The sequence below is a fragment of the Peromyscus eremicus genome, chromosome 1 (assembly GCF_949786415.1).
Source record: "Peromyscus eremicus chromosome 1, PerEre_H2_v1, whole genome shotgun sequence".
Classification (NCBI taxonomy): Eukaryota; Metazoa; Chordata; class Mammalia; order Rodentia; family Cricetidae; genus Peromyscus; species Peromyscus eremicus.
This window is the reverse complement of record NC_081416.1, coordinates 18,069,251-18,087,997: the sequence shown is the minus strand read 5'-3', so window position 1 is coordinate 18,087,997 and position 18,747 is coordinate 18,069,251. Positions and strand designations below refer to the sequence as shown.

Here is an 18,747-nt window from a genome sequence, read left to right as displayed (position 1 = left end):
ACAGTGCCACTCCCTATGGGCCAAGCATTCAAGCTCATGAGTCTATGGGAGCCAAACTTATTCCAACCACCCCAGGCACACATACACATCTTGTCTATCACATTTCCAAAATGGAACAGATGTCAGGGTGTCATCTCACCCCCACACATCTGACTCAAGAAGAAAGAGATAAGAAACTGAGTCTTGTGGCACCAGCCAATGAGCTCAGCTTCTGAGGAGGCTGAAGCAAGAGGGGCCAAAATATAAAGCCTATTGAATACCTCAAAGCAGGGGTTCTCAACCTTCCTAATGCTGAGATCCTTTCCTACAGTTCCTCATGTTGTGGTGATCCCCCACAACTGTAAAATTATTTCATTGCTACTTCATAACTGTAATTTTGACACTCTTATGAATTATAATGTAAATATCTGATATGCAGGATATCTGACATGTGACCCCAGAGGGGGCCAATGACCCACTGGTTGAGAACCATTGCCTTAAAAGAGACCCAGCCTTAAAATAAAAAGTAAAGGGGCTGGGGAAATAGCTCCCTGGCTGAGCACTTGAGTAGGCATATTCAAGGTCTAGGTTCGATCCCTAATTGAGGTAGGAGTGGGGTGGAGGCAACCTCTCATACACTAAGTTATAAAAATACTCCTTCACTCCTTCTAGTCCATCTTTAAGACTAGGCTTGGAATTAGTTTAGGAGTTCCTGTTACTTGCAGTGTTATGAAAAAGCAAATTACTGACACACAGATAGTAATAAGTTGCAATAAACACATTTGTTTTGTTTTCCTTTTTAATTTAGAATCTTATTAACAATACATTAGCATCATCAATAAACAAAACACCCCAGCCATTGGGAAAACAATGTGCTAACTGACCACTACCAGGGAAAGCTCTCTCACTTGACTGCTGGCAAGCCCAGGACACCCTGAACTCTAGAGTCTCCCTCTCGAACGAACGGATGATGAAGCATTCAAGTCAAAGCTGAGGAGGAGGAGTTCCAGGTCTGAGCTTGTGAGGTGCCGCCTCGGAGGAGACCCGGGAGCGGCCACAGCCCTCCAGTTCATCCAGCATCGCATGGCTTTGGGATTCACCAGCACAGAGTTCTTTTGAGGAGCTGTGATGATTCATCAGCCTCAGGATTTAGTGGTTATAAGACATTCTTCCATATTAAAAAAACAAACCACCTGATCCACATGAACACATTTTTCATCGCTTCTCCAACTTCTTGTACTTGGCTTCTGTTTGAGGAAAAAGAGGAGTTATATCTTTCAATCCTAGCTCTCACAAAGACATTTATTAGGTCTTCAAGCAAGTTCAGATATACCTACTATATTCTTAAGAAGACAGCGGCTTCGATCTCATCATCTACCCAAATACAGAGATCACAGACTTGCCCAGCTTGGAAGAGTCAAATGTACACACCCTGACTGAGAGTCCAAACCACAGTCACTAGGTCCTAACTGTGCCAAGAGCACATGCTTCTATAGCTCAGGCAGAATGAAGCAAGATCTATTGGCGATCTATTGGCACTTGCCCTATTGGGAGCCTTACTAAATCTTGAAACTGCCCTTCCAGAAACAATCCCTGGTGCCCTCTAGAACCAGACTGGAACACCCAGGAAGTATAAATATACGTTTTTGCTTTTATGTTCATTTCGCTACTCTTTTCCCTACCCCTAGCCCCACATCTACCTAGCCTAGACAGGTCACACAAATCCCAAGCTGAGCCGGGCGGTGATGGCACACCCTTTTAATCCCAGCAATTTGGAGGCAGAGGCAGGTAGATCTCCAGACTCGAGGCCAGCCTGATCTACAGTGTGAGTCCTGGAGGACAGCCAGGGTTACACAGAGAAACCCTGTTTCAAAAAACCAAAAGCAAACCAACAAAAAAAGGACAAGAATAAATCTCAAGCTGGCCTCAGACTCACTGTGCAGCCCAGGCTGACCTTGGACTTCTGATTTTCCTGCCTCCACATTCTGAGTGTTGGAGCCACAGGCCCACACCAATGTGCCATCTGTCCAGTGCCGGGTATAGAACCCAGCACTGAGCATCCATCCCTAGTGTTCTAGATAGAGGTCAGGATGTGGTGCTCTTAAACAGAGGACTTCATACATGGCAAGCAAGCATTGTACCAAGTGAGCTGTATTCCCAGTCCTTTCATGTTTTTTCTTCTTATATCTCACTTTAGGAAAGCAGTTTGCAAAAATACAAAAGCCTAAAGATACAGAGATTGAAAATGTCATCAAATAAGCCTGATGTTTTTGAAAAAAAATTTTTTTCATTTACAAATTTTCAGACAGCCTGAGGTGGCTCATCTTGAATTCCTGATCTTCCTGGCTTCACCTCCCAAAGGATTAAGGCATATGCCACCACACCCAACACTTTTTCTTGTCTTTTAAAGCCTCAGTAGCTCTTGGGGTGATGCCTTCTACGTGGTGAGGTTCACAGCGAACACTTATTAAATACAACTGTGAACGGTGAAACTGTTGATAACTACTGTTAAACAGCCACTGACAAACCACTGTCTTGAAGCAGTCAGCAAGTGCAATGATAAAATAAAAGAACCCACAAAAGCTATCTAGGATGAAAACACACTCAGTACTTTTTACCAAGCAGATAACAGCCAGAGCCGGCAAGCAACAGTGAACGTACCAGCCTTCTCCTCAGAGAAAAGGCAATTCTTCAGGAAAACACAAAGAACCAGTAATTCCACTTTTAAAAGGCATATGTGTCTACATTACTAAGGATAATTCAGTGTGGTGAACCACAGTTAAGATCTTGTCACTAGGGGCTGGAGAGATGGCTCAGTGGTTAAGAGCACTGACTGCTCTTCCAGAGGACCCGGGTTCAATTCCCAGCAACCACATGGTAGCTCACCACTGTCTGTAACTCCAGTTCTGGGGATCTGGCATCCTAACACACACATACATGCAGGCCAAATACCATATGCATATAAAATAAAATTCAAAACCTACAAAACAGAGCTTGGCACTGTAATCAGACACCTGATGTATGGCTCTCCCATGTATTTTATCATCTTTGTACACTTAAGGTACTTTGTCTCTTAAATCACATTTTTCTTCCCTAGAGGATGGGAATTTTTTTTTAAAAAATTGTGGGCCTGGTGACAAATGCCTTTAATCCTAGTGTTCACGAGGCAGAAGCAGGTGAGTCTCTGTGAGTTTGAGGCCAGCCTGGTCTACACAGTGACTTCCAGGACAGTCAGAGCTATCTAAGGAGACTCTGTCTCAAAACAACATCAACAACAAAACCAAAAATCACCTCATAGATTATTGGGAGAATAAAGAATATAATATATGTGAATCATTCAGAACAGTGCTTGATAAATCAGTAACTACAGAAAATGCTATTTAGTAAATAATTAATTCCTCAAGTTTTGTTTGTTTGTTTGGTTTTTTTTTGAGACATGCTTACTGTATAACCTGACCTGAATATGAATTTCCAATCTTCCTGCCTCAGTTTCCTGAGTACTGGGCTTATAGATGTGTATTACCATGCCTAGCTGAGTACTCTTTATCAAATTAAAACAAAATGACTGGAGAGATGGCTCAGTGGTTAAAAGCACTCATTGCTGCTGCAGAGGACACAGGTTCAGTTCCATGCATCCACATGGCAGCTCCAAACCATTTGTAACTCCAAATCCAGGGGATCAGATGCCCTCTTCTGACCTCCAGAGGTACTGCATGCACATGGTGCACATATACACATGTAGGCCAAACATTTATAAACCTTAAATGACCAAAATACAAGTAAAAATAATTACCCAGTTTTTTTGAGTAAGCATCCAACTTGTAGGCTGCCTGCTCGAGAGCTGCCACCTGCTCCTCAATCACAGTGATCTGATCCAGATACGGCTGTAGTCCGGCATCTTGAGAAACAAACCAAATGTCCGTATACAGCGTCAGCAAGTATAGAGAAAAGAGCAGAAAGTAAGAAAGCTAGCGTTTCCCCTGCTACGCCCAACGAAGACCAGGGTGGGTGACATGAGTGTCATTAGCAGAGCAGATGCTCTGGAAAGACACAGCTAGCTTATCAGTACATCAGTGACCCAGCCAAAGTAAGTCATTCTCCTTTTCAGATTCTCCTTCTCTGTCAAGTTCTTATTCCTTAAGCTACTGTTCTGCTCCGGAGTCAGCATCTTGAGCATGCCCATACTAAGGATGTCCTAGTGACAAAGAGCATTTTCCAGTGGAAAAATGTCAGACCACTCTAAATTAACATTTTCAATTTATAGATTTTTTGCTTATAAAGTAGTCGTTTGGGGCTTTCTTTCTTTTTTTTTTTTTTTAAGATTTATTTATTTGTTATGTATATAGTGTTCTGCCTGCAAGTATGCCCGCACACCAGAAGAGGGCACCAGATTTCTTTACAGATGGTTGTGAGCCACCATGTGGTTGCTGGGAACTGAACTCAGGATCTCTGGAAGAACAGCCCGTGCTCTTAACCTCTGAGCTGTAGATATAATGGTCTTATTAAATAGGAAACACAGAGCCAAATGCAGAGTTAAAAGCCCAAGAGGTCAGAGCAGTAGCTAAGAGCTGAGACTAAAACCCTTTCTTACCCCTCGATGCCGCTGCCGTCTGTCCCCTCCGAAAGAGACCTACTTCCTGTGTGTCTGTCTTTTTATTGACTTTCTGTTCTGCCTTCTCATTGGTTGTAAACCCAACCACATGACCTCCTCGTCACTGCCTGTCTATACAGACTTCCAGGTCTTCTATGGTTGGTATTGAGATTGTGTCTCCATGCTGGTGGTGTCCTTGAACACACAGAGATCTGCCTGTCATGTGATCAGGATTAAGGGCGAGTGCTACCACTGCCAGACTTCTGCTATGGCTTGCTATTAGCTCTGACCCCCAGGCACTTTTATTTATTAACATACAAATAAAATCACATTTCAGCACAAATAAAATATCACCATACTGAGCCATCTCTCCAGCCTGGGGCTTTGTTAAATCAATTCTCTAGACTTTCATCTGCCCACTTTCCTTCTAGGAATATACTGACTAAAAGCAAGGTTTAGGAGCAGAAATAACCATCCCACCGAAGCACACTCTCTTCAGAATGGAAAAAATACCCCTTGGTTGGTAATGCTTTTTGGAACAGGAGCTCCCAGGAGGCAGGAATACCCTGTTCCCCAAGCATTGGAAAACATTAAGTACAAGCAGTACTTATTCGTGTGATGGAAATTAGTACTCACATTTCTGGTTTAAGTCCTTTAGGTTTCTGCTGATGTTTATAGCAATATCTTTCATTTCAAGGTACTTCAAGCTTGTTAGCTTATTCATATTTTCCAGGAGTTTATAGTCTTCACTGGTGGCTTTAAAAAATAAACAGAGAATGAGATGCCTTTAGGGTTTGTCTGAAATTACTGGAATACAGAATTCTAGGTCAAAAGAGTTCAGGGAGGGAATGTAGAAGTTTAAGGGAGGACCCCCAGGTTACTTTCAACCTGTGACATTTATACTTAGCTTATACCCTGAATATCTAAGTAGAAACTGAGGCAGCAATCAACAAAATAAACTAAGCAATGTCTAGAAGAGTTTGTGTCATAGTTAGAAAATGGTAAACTCATGTCAAAGAAAAGAGAGGGGAAAGAATAGTCTTGGTACTTCTATAGAATAAAAAATATATACTGTGGTGGCACACACCTTTAATCCCAGAACTTGGGAGGCAGAGGAAGACAGATCTCTGAGTGAGTTCCAGGACAGCCAGGGCTACATAGGGAAACACTGTCTCAAGTTAAAAAAAACAAAAAAAAAACAACAAAAACCCCAAATTATTTATATATATATATATATATATATATATATATATATATATATATATAATTTAAAGGTTTTCATCATATTATATACAGCATCAACTAGAGATATAAACCTTCTATGCACATATGTGTATGTGTATATATGGCATCAACTAGTGTGTGTGTGTGTGTGTGTGTGTGTGTGTGTACATAGGTGTGTGCAGGCTAGAGGTCAATGGGTCTTTCTCAATTGCTATCCACCTTATTTCTTTCCTACAAGATTTCTCACTGAAATGGAAGCTCATCAATTCTGCTAGACTGGCCAGTGAGTTCTAGGAATCCTCCTACTTCTACCTCCCCAAAATTCAGGTCTTCATGCTTTCAAAACAATCAGTCCCTGGAACCCAGATGGTGAAAGGAGAGAGCTGACTCCCAAAAGCTGTCCTCCGACCTCCACACATGAACTACGGCACGTAACTACATACACATGCATGTGTGGGCTTGTGACATGCATGTGCATGTGCACACAAATTAGTAAATTAAAATCTTTCTTCTCAAAAAGCATTTGTACAAGTAAGAATGACCATAGTGGAGAAATAACACTGGCTTAACTTAGTTTTATAATCACTTAGAATCTTTGGAACTTTAAGTAATTATCTACAAAAATTATTTGGGGCTGCAAATGTAGCTTACTAGACAGCAATGGCTTTGTATATGCAAAGCCCTGGGTTCAATCCCTAGCAACTCACAATGAACTGCTCCATCTCCTGATGTCAGTCTAGGCCCTTAAGATGTCCACCAGTAAGCTCTTCCTTGGCAATCCTGTTCTGCATAGCCTCCACCTCCACATGATGCCTCCCTGCAAAGATCAGTCTCTGAGCTCTGGACTCACATGCACGAGGCACCTGAGTATCTTCAGATAACCCACCCAAGCATTTCAGTAACAGCTACAAACAGCCAAGCCCAAACTGAAACAGTTTCCCACATAAACATGGTTCCTCTTTTCAGCTTCCGTATTTTGGTTGATGGTCCCACCCACACTGAAAACCTCACAAGTATCTTAGGCTGCTCAATACCCACCTCAACATACCTTGTGAAGTGTCCTGCTGTCATGTGCTCACACCCACACTCTCCATTTCATTCTTGTTATTTCTTCACTTTGCCTCAGACTCCCACTGCTTTCTGAACAACTGCTCCTCTGTTCCTATTCTCCTCCACATCTGCCCTCTCACTGCTATCAAATAATAATCTCTAAAACAAGGGCCACACACTTGGACGCCAGCAAAAGAATGTGAATGAAGTGATGCAAGAGTTTATATAATAAACACAAGGAAATCATTCACTTCCACCGAGGAATATGTTCCCTCTCAGCCCAGCACCCTGTTTACTAATTTTAAGGCACTGGTACAGAAAAATATTTCTAAACTGCAACAAATGAAAAACAACAGTAAAAGAACATGGCAAAGGACACTCAGTCACACTAAAGGAGAGGAACCAGTGAGTAGTGAAAACAAACCAAATCATACGGTCTTTTTAAAAGTCTGCTAAAATAGGCTGGGATTAATGGTGGGCCCTTCCATGTGGGCTCCTCATAGTGGACCCACGCCAAAATAAACTAGTCTTAAACCACTGCCACAGGTAGGTAGGTACCTGTGGGCTGTGAGCACTGAAGAAGGTTATATAGTTTATAACCATAAAGGGCTTTAGTGGCTAGTTAGATAGATTTAAAAAAAAAAAAAAAAAAAAAGTCTGCAAGAAATGATTAAGTTACTATTGCCAAATCTTTAGAATCTGCAGAGATAACCCACAAATCTGAATTTGGTTACTCGGTTCCTCTTGTTCAAAAATAAATGAATAATCAGGCTGATAAATCGGTGACTTACAACCCCTCAACATCTCTATTAAGCCTTTCCTTATAGACTCTGGTTCACAAATTAAAATCCCAGACAATTTCTGGGGTTGGGGCCTGTGAGAAGGCTCAGCTGGTAAAGGCACTGGCTATGAAGCCTGCAGTTCTGGGGGTGGTACTCCTGACCGACATGGTAGGAGATAACCAGCCCGCACAAGTAGTCATGTGACCTTTGAGTGCGTGTATACACACAAACACACACAAACACAAAGTAAGTGTGATTTAAAAAAAAAAATCTGGAGAAGCAAAACCATGTAAGTGCTTACAACAGACTCCACTTTCTAACTCTACCTCATACAGACACAGAGTGCAGGCACACTGAACTGAATCTAACTGTGTCCCAAGAGCGGATCACCAAATCTTCACACTAACCTACTGGCCTAATCAAATTGCTTGCTGATCCCAACTCTTTTACTAATTGTATCGTTTCCCCTTTTCCATTTCCTTCACAATCATGCTTAAAACACACCTCCCCTACGGAGGCACTTCTTGACTAATAGTGCAGAATTTTTGTTGTTAGCTGTCGTTAGCTACATTAGAAGAGGCCTGCGATTTGTGTTTCTAAAGTGGGTCCTGAGCTACCCTAGGGAAAGAAGAGGTGGGGCTCTTTTCCTCCCATTCAACCACTGACAGGCGCCACTAAAGCACCTCTCAGGTTTCTGCAGAGAAAACGCAACTGCACGCCCGGGATCAGCCAGGATGGCGTCTCACCTGTCAGCTCTCCAGTCAAGTATGTGGCCATTTTGGAGAACATGTCTCGGCAGAGCTCATTGATGTCAGCTTCGGCGGGCTCCTTTGCTTCCTCGGCTGTCTCCACCGCAGCATCATCTGGTCCAGGGAGTGAAGGAGGGCGGGGTGGGAGTGTGTGTGTGCGTAAATGTTCTATACCCAGACCTAACCCAGCCAAAGCCAACTCTTCCTACGTCCCTCCCGACCTATGCTCATGCCGCCTTCGCTCTCCACCTGCCGTGATCTCAAGCCCTCCCCCTCGCACTCGTCCACCTGAATCGCCAACTCCATTCCCTTGCTCAGGGGCCAGACCTTCATCTCAGTGCCCCGACGAGGCCGACAGGTGCACCCGCGCCTGCATCCGGACCCAGCCCCCCACTAGCCGCTTCATTTCCATCCACGCCGGGTAGTACCTCTAGCCGGCTCCTCGCGTCGCGTCGCAGGGACGCCCTCCGCAGCCGCCGCCATGCCCGGCCCAACTCCGCTTCCGGTTCTGAAGCGTCTGCGCGTGCGCACCGCGAGCGCCCCGCCCCGCCCCGCCCCGCCCCGCCGCGCGCTCGCACCCTCCCGGCTTTGCTCTTCTTGACTGAGTCACGCCTCAAATAATGACCTTTTATCAAAGGGCCAAGCATGAAGGCGAAAGTGAAGCTAAGCCAGGCTATTGTGAATCAACCCGCTGGTGAGAATCACAGTACCTGGTGTTGAAGATGCGTTCATGTCTACGGCCATACCCTAGAACGGTCACCTGGCTTCAGCCTGTCTTGGTGGTGGCCCCACAGCGCACCCATAATTTGTCAGCTGGAGTTATTGAAGATAGGTGCCTCCTCCCAAGACTCTAGCACCCTGACGTGTTTCACTCACCAAAGAATGGCTCAGGGAATATCCATGCTTTTGCAAGTTGTCTCCCACAAGCTTTCAGCCTTGATTCCTGATCCTAAATATTCTCTCCTTTCCCCTTCCCACAAGCCTTGGATTAATATCAACTCTCTGACTCGTGTTTCTTAAACTGCAAGCTAGTTCCTAACGCTGTTTAATTGAAAGCGCCTTTCTTGAAGGAAGTGTTCATCATAGTTGACACATTGGTTATCTTGATTGTATTTAGTTTTTGCACAAGTCTCTTAGGTTTATGGAATACTCAACGGGATGTGAGAACAAGCATGAGTGAAGGGTTTGAATGAGAAGACGTACTGAGGAGCAATGGGAGGTGCAGGAGAAGGGCTCACAGGAGAGGGAGAAGCGGTATGAATTTTCAGGATGCAGGCTCCTGAGCATCCAAAACCTTGGTGTAAGAGTTTCTTGTCTTATTCTTAGTTATCCTCCACTGACTCATGCTAGCACACACACACACACACACACACACACACACACACACACACACACACACACATACACCACAGATACTCCTCTCCCCAGCCTTCCTAACCTATCTCCTCTGCAGGACTCATTCTCCCTAGGTGCTTCATCTCCACTCTTTTCTGTGGTAATCATGGTATCTTCCATTTCAAGCATTCCTATGAGCCAGAGCTTCTTACTTCAAGACTCCTGGGACAGCCAAACTCCTTGACATTGATTGGCTCCCACTCTTGTACCTTCCAGAGAGTGCACTCGAGTAGCTTACGTTTCTATCCTCCTGTCTTCTCTCTATAACCCCAGAAGCAAATGCAAAGACCTGTTCTCTAAAGGTTTTTATTGATAGTAACCTTGGAACCCCACATTGTCCTATGATGAACAGAATCAGAGACCACCACATAATATTAGTCCAACGATCAATGAACCCTGACGTCACTTCCTTCCCTGACTCCCTTTGGGTTCTGTTTCCAGGTTTGAAGTCCTCTTGGTTGGTTCTATGTGTTCAGTGGAACATCGGAATCGGAGGGTGGGCTCCTCCAGCAGAGCCCGAATTGACTTCACCTTTGAGGGTGTCCCTCTTAACTCCTCTGTCGGAATCTCACCACACAAGAGTCTACTTTCCCCCAGGGCTTCCTTTCCTCTCTTACAGGGAAACTCCATAGGGGAAGAGAAAACCCCCTCCACACACCCATGCGTGCCAATGGCAGATCTCTAGACACACATAGGAGAAGAGTGTGACTGACTGCAAAGTAGGGAGACATATCCATTGCCTACTCTTTGGGCTTCTACCTTTTGACCAATCATGGCTGTCTGAGTTCTTTAGGAGAGTCATTGCCATCTCTTCCTTTTTGTTTATATTGATGTTAATCACTATGGCAGAAGTAAATGCACAGCAAGTGAGAAGCCAGGTAGGAAATGCTACTTTTCAGAGCTGTGTGACTACATATAGAAACACCAAGGGCCAAGCCTATACATGCTGCCCAGTTACACACAAAAACACTGGCTCAAAAGGACAGATACAGGGTGGGACTCCACAGCAGCTGTCATGAGACATGATGCCCTAGAAGTGGGGGGTACATGGAGAAGAGGCTTCTGGGAAGGTATATAGAGAGAACTTGCTGTCTGATGTTTGGGGATCTCTTCCATTCTCCTGCCCACCCTGGACTCCCAAGGGGGTTGAAATGACAACTAGGACTATAGGTTCTTCCAAACAGCTAGCTCCTCCTGTTGGAAGAAAAAGGAATAGCTCATTTGAAGGAGTGATTAATTTTTCTCTGAATCTAAATACAGAGAATCTAGATTGCTATAGACTAATGTCTGTGTCTCCCCAAAGTCTTATGCTGACATGATCAATCCCCAGTGTGACAGTACTAGGAAATGAGGGCTTTGCTGGGTGATGAGGTCATGAGTGTGGAGCCCTTATAAAGGGGATTAGTGCCCTTTTTTCCTGCCGCCGTATGAGAACCCTTCAAGAATTGAGCAGTCCATGAAGCATGAAAGAGGCTTTCACAGGGTTCTGAACCTACTGTTACCTTGTCTTAGACTCCTCCCACCCTCCCAAACTCTGAAAAGTGCATTTCTGTTGTTTATAAGCAATCTAATCTTTGATAGTTTATTATAACAACTGGAAAAAAACTAAAACAAAGGCCCTCCTCAAAGGTCAAAGAACTTACGCAACTTCTGGGCCTGCCCTCCACCTCCGCTGATCTATGGCCATTGTGAGCATTGCTCCCTAGGTCTTTCTAGAATGTTCTCCCTAACTGAGTGGGAAATAAGATGGATTCCAGCTGTAAAGAACTCAGAAGATGCAGTGGAAGGGTACTCACCATTCCTGGGGAGGGAGCCAGGTCCCCTTTCCCCTCCAGCATTTTCAGCTTTGAACCCACAGCATCAACCCGGGACACAATTCCTTCCAGAACACTCTCCACTTGCAGAACTCTCCTTGTGAGCCTGTGTAGGATTTGAGAGAGACAAAGGAAGCAGAAATATGTGTCTGGATATGCACAGGGGTGTGTATTGGAGATAATACAATGGTGCTTGTCTGGATGGGAATGAGGAATGTGAGGCCCAACCTTGAAGGGAGAATCACAGGGGAACAGAAATCCCCCCTGGACTAGGAAAGGGAATTGGGAAGGTGTGGAAAGATTCTCAAGCAGAGATGTCACAGCCAGCCATCCCTGGACCCTGCCTCCACATACTTGTAAAATTCTTCTCCAGAAACCCAGCATCCTCCTCTCGTAGCTTCTGTGCCCAATTCACCTGCTGGGCTACATCCAATGGACTGGCCTAGGTTCTCAATCTCAGCACTGAGGGCCACCTGATTGGGAAGATGGATGTTAGAGAGGATAAGATGAGTCTGGGAAGCTTTTCTTTATACATAATTTATTTAAATTTATTTTATGTACATTGGTGTGAGGGTGTCAGATCCTCTGGAACTGGAGTTACAGACAGTTGTGAACTGTCATGTGGGTGCTGGGAATTGAACCCAGAACCTCTGGAAGAACAGCCAGAGCTCTTAAGTGCTGAGCCATCTCTCCAGCCCCGATTCTGGGAGGCTTTAATCTGTCCTCTGCTGTGAACAGGCTCACAGTCTCTTTGGGCTCCCTTTCTTGTTGTTGTCATTCCCTGTCTCTGATTGCACGCCCTTGAACTTTGTGACCTACACTGAATAGGGATGGAGCGGGTATAGTAGGATCAATTTCAATTGCGTCCTCTGAGTTCTTTACAGCTGGAATCCACCTTATTTCCCACTCAGTTAGGGAGGACATTCTAGAAAGACCTGGGGAGCAATGCTCACGACGATTCTTCTAGAGGATCATAAGGGATGATCTTGGGGACTGGTCCCTTTTGCAAAGCAATGGTTCTGACCCTTGGCTACGTGCTGGAATCACCTTGGAAATTTTAGAAAGTTCTAATGTTTCAGCCCTACCACCCAGAGCTTCTGATCTAATTGGTCTAGGATATGTGGCCTGAAGAGTGAAGCTGTTTAAAGACTCTCTGGAATATTTAATATGCAGCAGCTTGAGAACCACTGTTCTAGAGAGTTCTTTCCTGCTCGTTTTTGGGAGGGTTTATCTTGGGTATGCTGGAGAGGGAGGACAAGTGAGCAATGTGTTCATCCTTCCTCCCTGTCACCCAGCCCTGCTTACTTACCCTCTCCTCTTCCAGATCTTGTCGCATCTGTGCCTGCTCCTTCTCATCCAGAACCTGATTCCCATCCTGATCAAACTTGGTGAAGGCAGCCGTGAGCTCAGATATCTCATGCTCTGCATGCCCCAGTCTAAGGAGAACAAGGCGATGAAGTAACCATAGTCACTCAAACATGGCTTCCCCGCCATAATCACTCAAATATGGTCTCCCTGCCCTTTTACTAGACTCTTGTAAGAGTCTTGATCTCTAGGTCTTGCTTTCTGGGGAAGAAGAGGGTCACACAGGAAAGCCAGGATCTTCAGAGTCTAGTGATTCTACCCCCAACAAGTTCTTTCACTTCTTCTTCATGTCCTGACTCTTGCTGGCTAGGTTAGGGCCTTAGGATCTCACACAGAGATTATCACGTTTCTTTGCTCCTAGAGAGCCTGCTGCTACCCCCACAACTCTAGCTTCCCTTACACTCCCTACTCCTGAAATCCATCCTCCATAAAGAGAATAACTGACATTTTAAAATGCAGGTTTAATATCTGAGCATGGTGGAAGATGTCTACAAGTTTTAGGTACTTGGGAGGCTGAGGCTAGAGGAAGAATCAAATCAAGTTCAAGGTGAACCTGGGTACTAAAGTGAGACCAAACTCCAAAGTAATAAAATGTAATAGAAAACACACATCTAAGAGTACCAATTCCTTGCTTTAAAGTCCCTCCTGGGCACCCTATTCCTTGGATACAGTGGTGATGTTGAAGGTCTTTCCCAACATGGCCTTTGGCCTCGATTCCCCCTTTAACTCACCATTCATTTGATATCTTAGCGGTGCTCAGCTATCACACTGGCCTTCCTCTGCTTGTCCATGTGTAAGCTAGGCATTCTTTAAAATCCTTTTCAGTCATCACCTCTTCCTGAAAGCCTCCCTTTAATCTCAAAGGGGATTGATAGCTCTTTTTACTCCATGCCTCCCTCTCTTTAAGTCACTGCTGTTCTTTTTTTTTTTTTTTTTTTTAAGATTTATTTATTATTATTGTATACAGCATGTATGACTGCAGGCCAGAAGAGGGCACCAGATCTCATTAAAGATGGTTGTGAGCCACCATGTGGTTGCTGGGAATTGAACTCAGGACCTCTGGAAGAGCAGTCAGTGCTCTTAACCTCTGAGCCATCTCTCCAGCCCCGTCACTGCTGTTCTTGAACTTAATCTGTCTTGGCTTATTTGCTTACATGCCTTTGAGCTCCTAAGAGACAAAGATTTTTGCCTCATTTAATTGTGTCATCCCCTACTCAAGCCTGATCCACAGATGGTCCTCAATATATTTGCCCAATAATTTGGGTGGGGTGTATATAATAATAGGATAACTATACGGTTACATTAGGTATAAAAGTTGTTCAATAAGGTCCAGAATATATATAGACGATGGTCAGAGATCTGGAAAGCAAGGTCATAATTCTGAAAGTCAGGATTAGAAAGACTCATGAGTCAAGGTCAGGAGCCATAAGTCAAGACCACAGGCCCAGAGATCAAGGCTTATCAGCAAAAGATATGTAGTTGAAGGTCACAAATTAGACTAATTTCAAATAAGGTTGGATCTTCAGTTGCTCACTCCCTCAAAGTGTTGGTGAAATCTTCAAACTGGATCTCTGGTTCCCCACCCTTCAGGACCTTCTGCACATCTGAAACCCGTTCCTTCCTCAGGCGCAGCCTTAGTAGGGTCTTCTTGTAGCTCTGAAAGGGAAAGGGAGCAGGCAGGAGTCCCCACATGGTCCTCACGGCCATCGGCCCCCCACCTCCACCTAAAAATCTCAAGCCCCCAAGAGCAAGTCAAAGGCTCTCAAGAGCACAGACACCTGCCTGCACCAGGCAAGAACACACTACCATGGCGCAGCACCTTGGAGCCAAACCCAGAGGGAGACACGCTCCTCAAAGACACTGAGGAGTCACCTGCTTCAGGAGGTCAGAAAGCTGTAACTCATCCTTCTGGCCAGCCAGCTCCTCCTTGACCTCTGAGTATGTGTCATTGATGATGGCCAGGAACATGTTCTAAAGGAAAAAGTATGGACATGGGTTTTTTTATGTGTAGCCCTGGCTATCCTAGAACTTGCTATGTAGACCAGTGTGACCTCGAACCTACAGAGATCTGCCTGCCTCCACTTCCCCCGCTGGGATTAAAGGTGTGCACCACCATGCCTGGCTTGTAACCCAGGTTTTCACCTTCAACCCCACTAAAAGCACTGAGCCTTCTTACTCTATGTCCCACACACATGTTTTTTTTTTTTTAAACAAAAAACAAAAAAAAAATGCTCTGAATCTCAGCACTGCAGGCCACCCATACCTGCCTCTCGAGAGCCTGAAAGTCCACCCTTTGGCACATTTCTGTTAAGGACAGATCATGTTCCTTCATGCCTGAGGTTCATTCTCAGATGCTGCAGTGACCTTGCTAAACACCAAGATATCCCAACATATGCCATGGACCTCCCCTACACAAGGGCCCACCAATGACTGAAGTTGTCATTTTTCAATGTGAAAGCACAAATGTGCTCTCTTCTTTACCATTGATCCCAATCCCATGCCTCTGTCTCCATCAGTTAATCAAATAAGGATACTTTCCTTTTATATTAATAAAAACCACACTCAGGGACTTGGAGAGATGGCTTGGCACTTTAGAGCACTTGTTGCTCTTACAGATGACCATAGTTCAGTTCCCAGCACCCATGCCATAGCTCGAAGCCATTTGGAACTCCAAATCTAGGGAGTTCAACTCTTTTTTTAACCTCTGCAGGCACCAGGCACACACATGCTGCATATGCATACGTCACACATATAAGCAAAACACATACACATAAAATAAATAAGTCTAAAAAATAAATCTCAGATATTTCCCCATGGGCAAGAGAGAGCTACCGGCAAACACTGGCAATAGAAACAAACCATCATGAATGCCACAGAGGAAAGGGCCTCTTGGAGAACAGGCACAGAGGCTTCTAGCAGTCTCTCCTGCTCCTCATGAGGCATTTCCCCACTTCCTTTCTATCCTTGGAAGATGAGAAGTCGGTTTTCCCGGGAGAATGCGCAGTTTCCTTTATGTTCCTCACACTACCGCCATCTGGTGTCATTGTCACCTTAACCAGCTCTCAGAAATCCCAAAAGAACTCCACCTCCACACACTTTCCCCCATGCTGTGAGAAACCAGTTATAATCCTAAGTGGGAGGCCCGTGGGGTCAAAGCCCCACCTGGAGGCCCTCCTGTCCCCAGCCCTCAGAAGGACCCTCACCAGGAGCACGAAGAAGACGAAGAAGACATAGGTGACGAAGTACACAGGACCCAGGATTCGGTTGGCATTGTTGATGGCATTGTAGTCAAAATCCCCAAGGATTATCCGGAACTGAGTGAAACTGAAAAATCAGATCAGGGCTTCACCCAGAGCCTAGACAAACATTTGCCCCAATTCATACCCCATCCACTTTCCCAACCACAAACAGACCCCTCACTGCATCTAATGCAATAAATGCAATATCATAGACACAGATGGCCGGTAAATGACTTGAGCACAAGCCTGAACTTTAGGGCACTCTCAGAAACTTTAAGCATTGACACGCCCATACATGTGACCCTCTTCCCCAAGCTGCACACACCCTGGGAGCTGGAGAGAGAGGGGCCCAGGGGCGGGGGGCAGGACACACACATGCAGTTGACGAAAGTGCTAAAGTTCTCCACTTGGGTCCCAAAAATCAGGTAGCCAAGCTGGGCGTAGGCGAAGAAGACAATGAAGAACATGACAGCGAAGCCCAGGATGTCCTTGGCACAGCGAGCCAGTGTGGAGGAGAGCTGGGTCATGGTTTTGTTGAAGCTGATGTACTTGAAGATCTGCAAGGGTCACGGAGAATCAAGAGAAAAGATGAAAAGCATGGAACACTCCAGGGACCGATGGAGGCCCCAGGAGGCACCAAATCAGACCACGAGACCCACGTGGAGGAAGGTAAGTGAGAGCCTTGGGGCAGAGGTGGGAGGCGAGTCCCGGGTACCTTGATCCAGGCAAAGAAAACGTTGACGGCATTCATATTGTTGTACTGTGTCTGCCAGAAGGCCAGGAACTCAAAGTCTGCGTAAGTGTCTGGCTGCTGCAGGAGCTTTCCCATCAGTCGGTTTACTTCCAAGGTTCGGAATATGTGGAAACCCACAGCCACAATGGAGAGCTGTCACACAGGAGTCATGGGGGGTGTCAGAGAAGTCAAAGGAACGTTAAGGGAAGTTCAAAGATGAGCTCCCAGAGGAGAGCTGGGGCAAGAAACATTCTCTGCTGAGATGTTCACTAACTGAGGTCCAGATGGAACAGCGTGGGTGACCAGGGAGCAGCTTAAATTCCCTACAGCCCAAGAGAAGGCTTTGGGGCCATAGGAAATAGGAAGGTTGTAAAGAACTATGGGGAAGTGGTACTGAGGAATATGATGTCTCCGCATCCCCATCACTCCCAAGCCTTGGTCAAAAGAAATAAATGTGTGGGCCAGTGTGGTGATATTTTAATTGTGCTGAAATGTGATTTTATTTGTATGTTAATAAATAAAGTTTGCCTGGAGATCAGAGGTCACATAGCGAGGCCACATAGCCATAAACAGGAGTCAGGCAGTGGTAGCACAGGCCCTTGGTCTGATCACATGGCAGGCAGAGTCTCGGTGTGGTCAAGGACACAGTCAAGCATGGTGACACGAGCCTTTAATCCTAGTGCCAACCACAGAGATCTGGAGGTCTGAATAGACAGGCAGTGACGAGGAAGTCATGTGGCTCGGCTTAGCGCCAGTGAGAAGGCAGAACAGAAAGGCAATAAAAACACAAGTTAGACGGGAAGAAACTCTCTGGGGGAAGCAACGGCAGCAAGGTGGTAAGATAAGGTAGTTGTGGCTCTTCGCTAGTTCTCTGATCTCTTTGGCTATTGCCTCTGTGTTTGGCTCTGTGTTTCTTATTTGATGGGACTGTTTAGAAATTCGTCTACAGGCCAGTGAGACGGCTCAGCAGGTAAAGATACTTCCTGCCAAGCCTGGCCACCTGAGTTTGTTTGGTCCAGGGGACCCACATGGTGGAAGGAGAGAACCAACTCTTATAAGGTGTCCTCTGACTTCTACAAACACACTGTTGCATGTGTACATGCGTACGCAGGCACACTTGCACACACAGGCACACATGCACACACATCCACACAAATAAATATAAAAATAAAACAACAAAACAAATGTGTCTTGTTAGTAGGAAGGAGATGACAAAGAAGGGCCAGAGTATTCAAATATAAAAGAGAAACAGTAGGATTCTTAAAAGGTCAGGTCATAAAACAAAAGGCAGGAGAGATTCCAAAAAGATTTGCATAAAGGAAAAAGGAGGACCCATTCATGGGTGAGGAGGAGGGGAGACGTGCATGACAAGTTTTCCCAAAGTCTGAGCCAGGGAGCATCAACCTTTCTCTTGGGGAGACTTGGCACAGTGCTTCCACTGAGTCCAAAGGAGGGCTTGAGTCTCCAAAAGGAAGAACTTGGACCCCCTATCAAAGGTCTCTCCACCCTCCAGTATGTCTCAAGTCCCTCACCAAGATGATCAGCAGGTCCAGAATGTTCCAGATGCTGTTGAGGTAGTGAAGCCGATGCAGGTGGATTTCCAGGATTTCCTCCACCACATAGTAGAAGATGAAGACACAGAAGATGACCTCACAGCCCACGATGAAGAAGTCCCAGTTACTCACGTAGCGGATCAGCTTAACTGTGCGGATTTGCCAGGATGGGATGGCCCCTCCTGTGGCTGGGAACTCTACCACCAGTCTGTGAGGAAGGTGAGATTGCTAGTGGGGACCTGACTGGGACAGTTCCTCCTGTCCCCCTGGCTC

General features: G+C 45.4%; 2 protein-coding genes across 2 annotated transcripts in view; both read right to left on the bottom strand.

Moving 5' to 3' along the window:
* Window positions 1–770: 770 nt before the first annotated feature.
* On the bottom strand, window positions 771–8,883 carry Bloc1s2 (biogenesis of lysosomal organelles complex 1 subunit 2). The gene is made up of 5 exons (XM_059246456.1): window positions 8,804–8,883; window positions 8,373–8,489; window positions 5,207–5,326; window positions 3,773–3,877; window positions 771–1,226 (listed from the first exon to the last, which is right to left on the bottom strand). Exons 1-5 carry the CDS (start codon window positions 8,856–8,858, stop codon window positions 1,195–1,197), a joined length of 429 nt encoding a protein of 142 aa, XP_059102439.1. The 5' UTR covers window positions 8,859–8,883; the 3' UTR covers window positions 771–1,194.
* Window positions 8,884–10,166: 1,283 nt separating this feature from the next.
* The window catches only part of Pkd2l1 (polycystin 2 like 1, transient receptor potential cation channel), a 32,012-nt gene continuing 23,431 nt past the window's right edge, over window positions 10,167–18,747 (bottom strand). Inside the window, 12 exon segments of the mRNA XM_059246447.1 lie at window positions 10,167–10,397; window positions 10,885–10,940; window positions 10,943–10,964; window positions 11,567–11,690; window positions 11,939–12,057; window positions 12,894–13,020; window positions 14,484–14,605; window positions 14,822–14,920; window positions 16,153–16,273; window positions 16,564–16,745; window positions 16,904–17,074; window positions 18,454–18,682. Of these exon segments, the coding sequence (XP_059102430.1) occupies window positions 10,173–10,397; window positions 10,885–10,940; window positions 10,943–10,964; window positions 11,567–11,690; window positions 11,939–12,057; window positions 12,894–13,020; window positions 14,484–14,605; window positions 14,822–14,920; window positions 16,153–16,273; window positions 16,564–16,745; window positions 16,904–17,074; window positions 18,454–18,682 (1,597 nt within the window). The 3' untranslated portion in view covers window positions 10,167–10,172.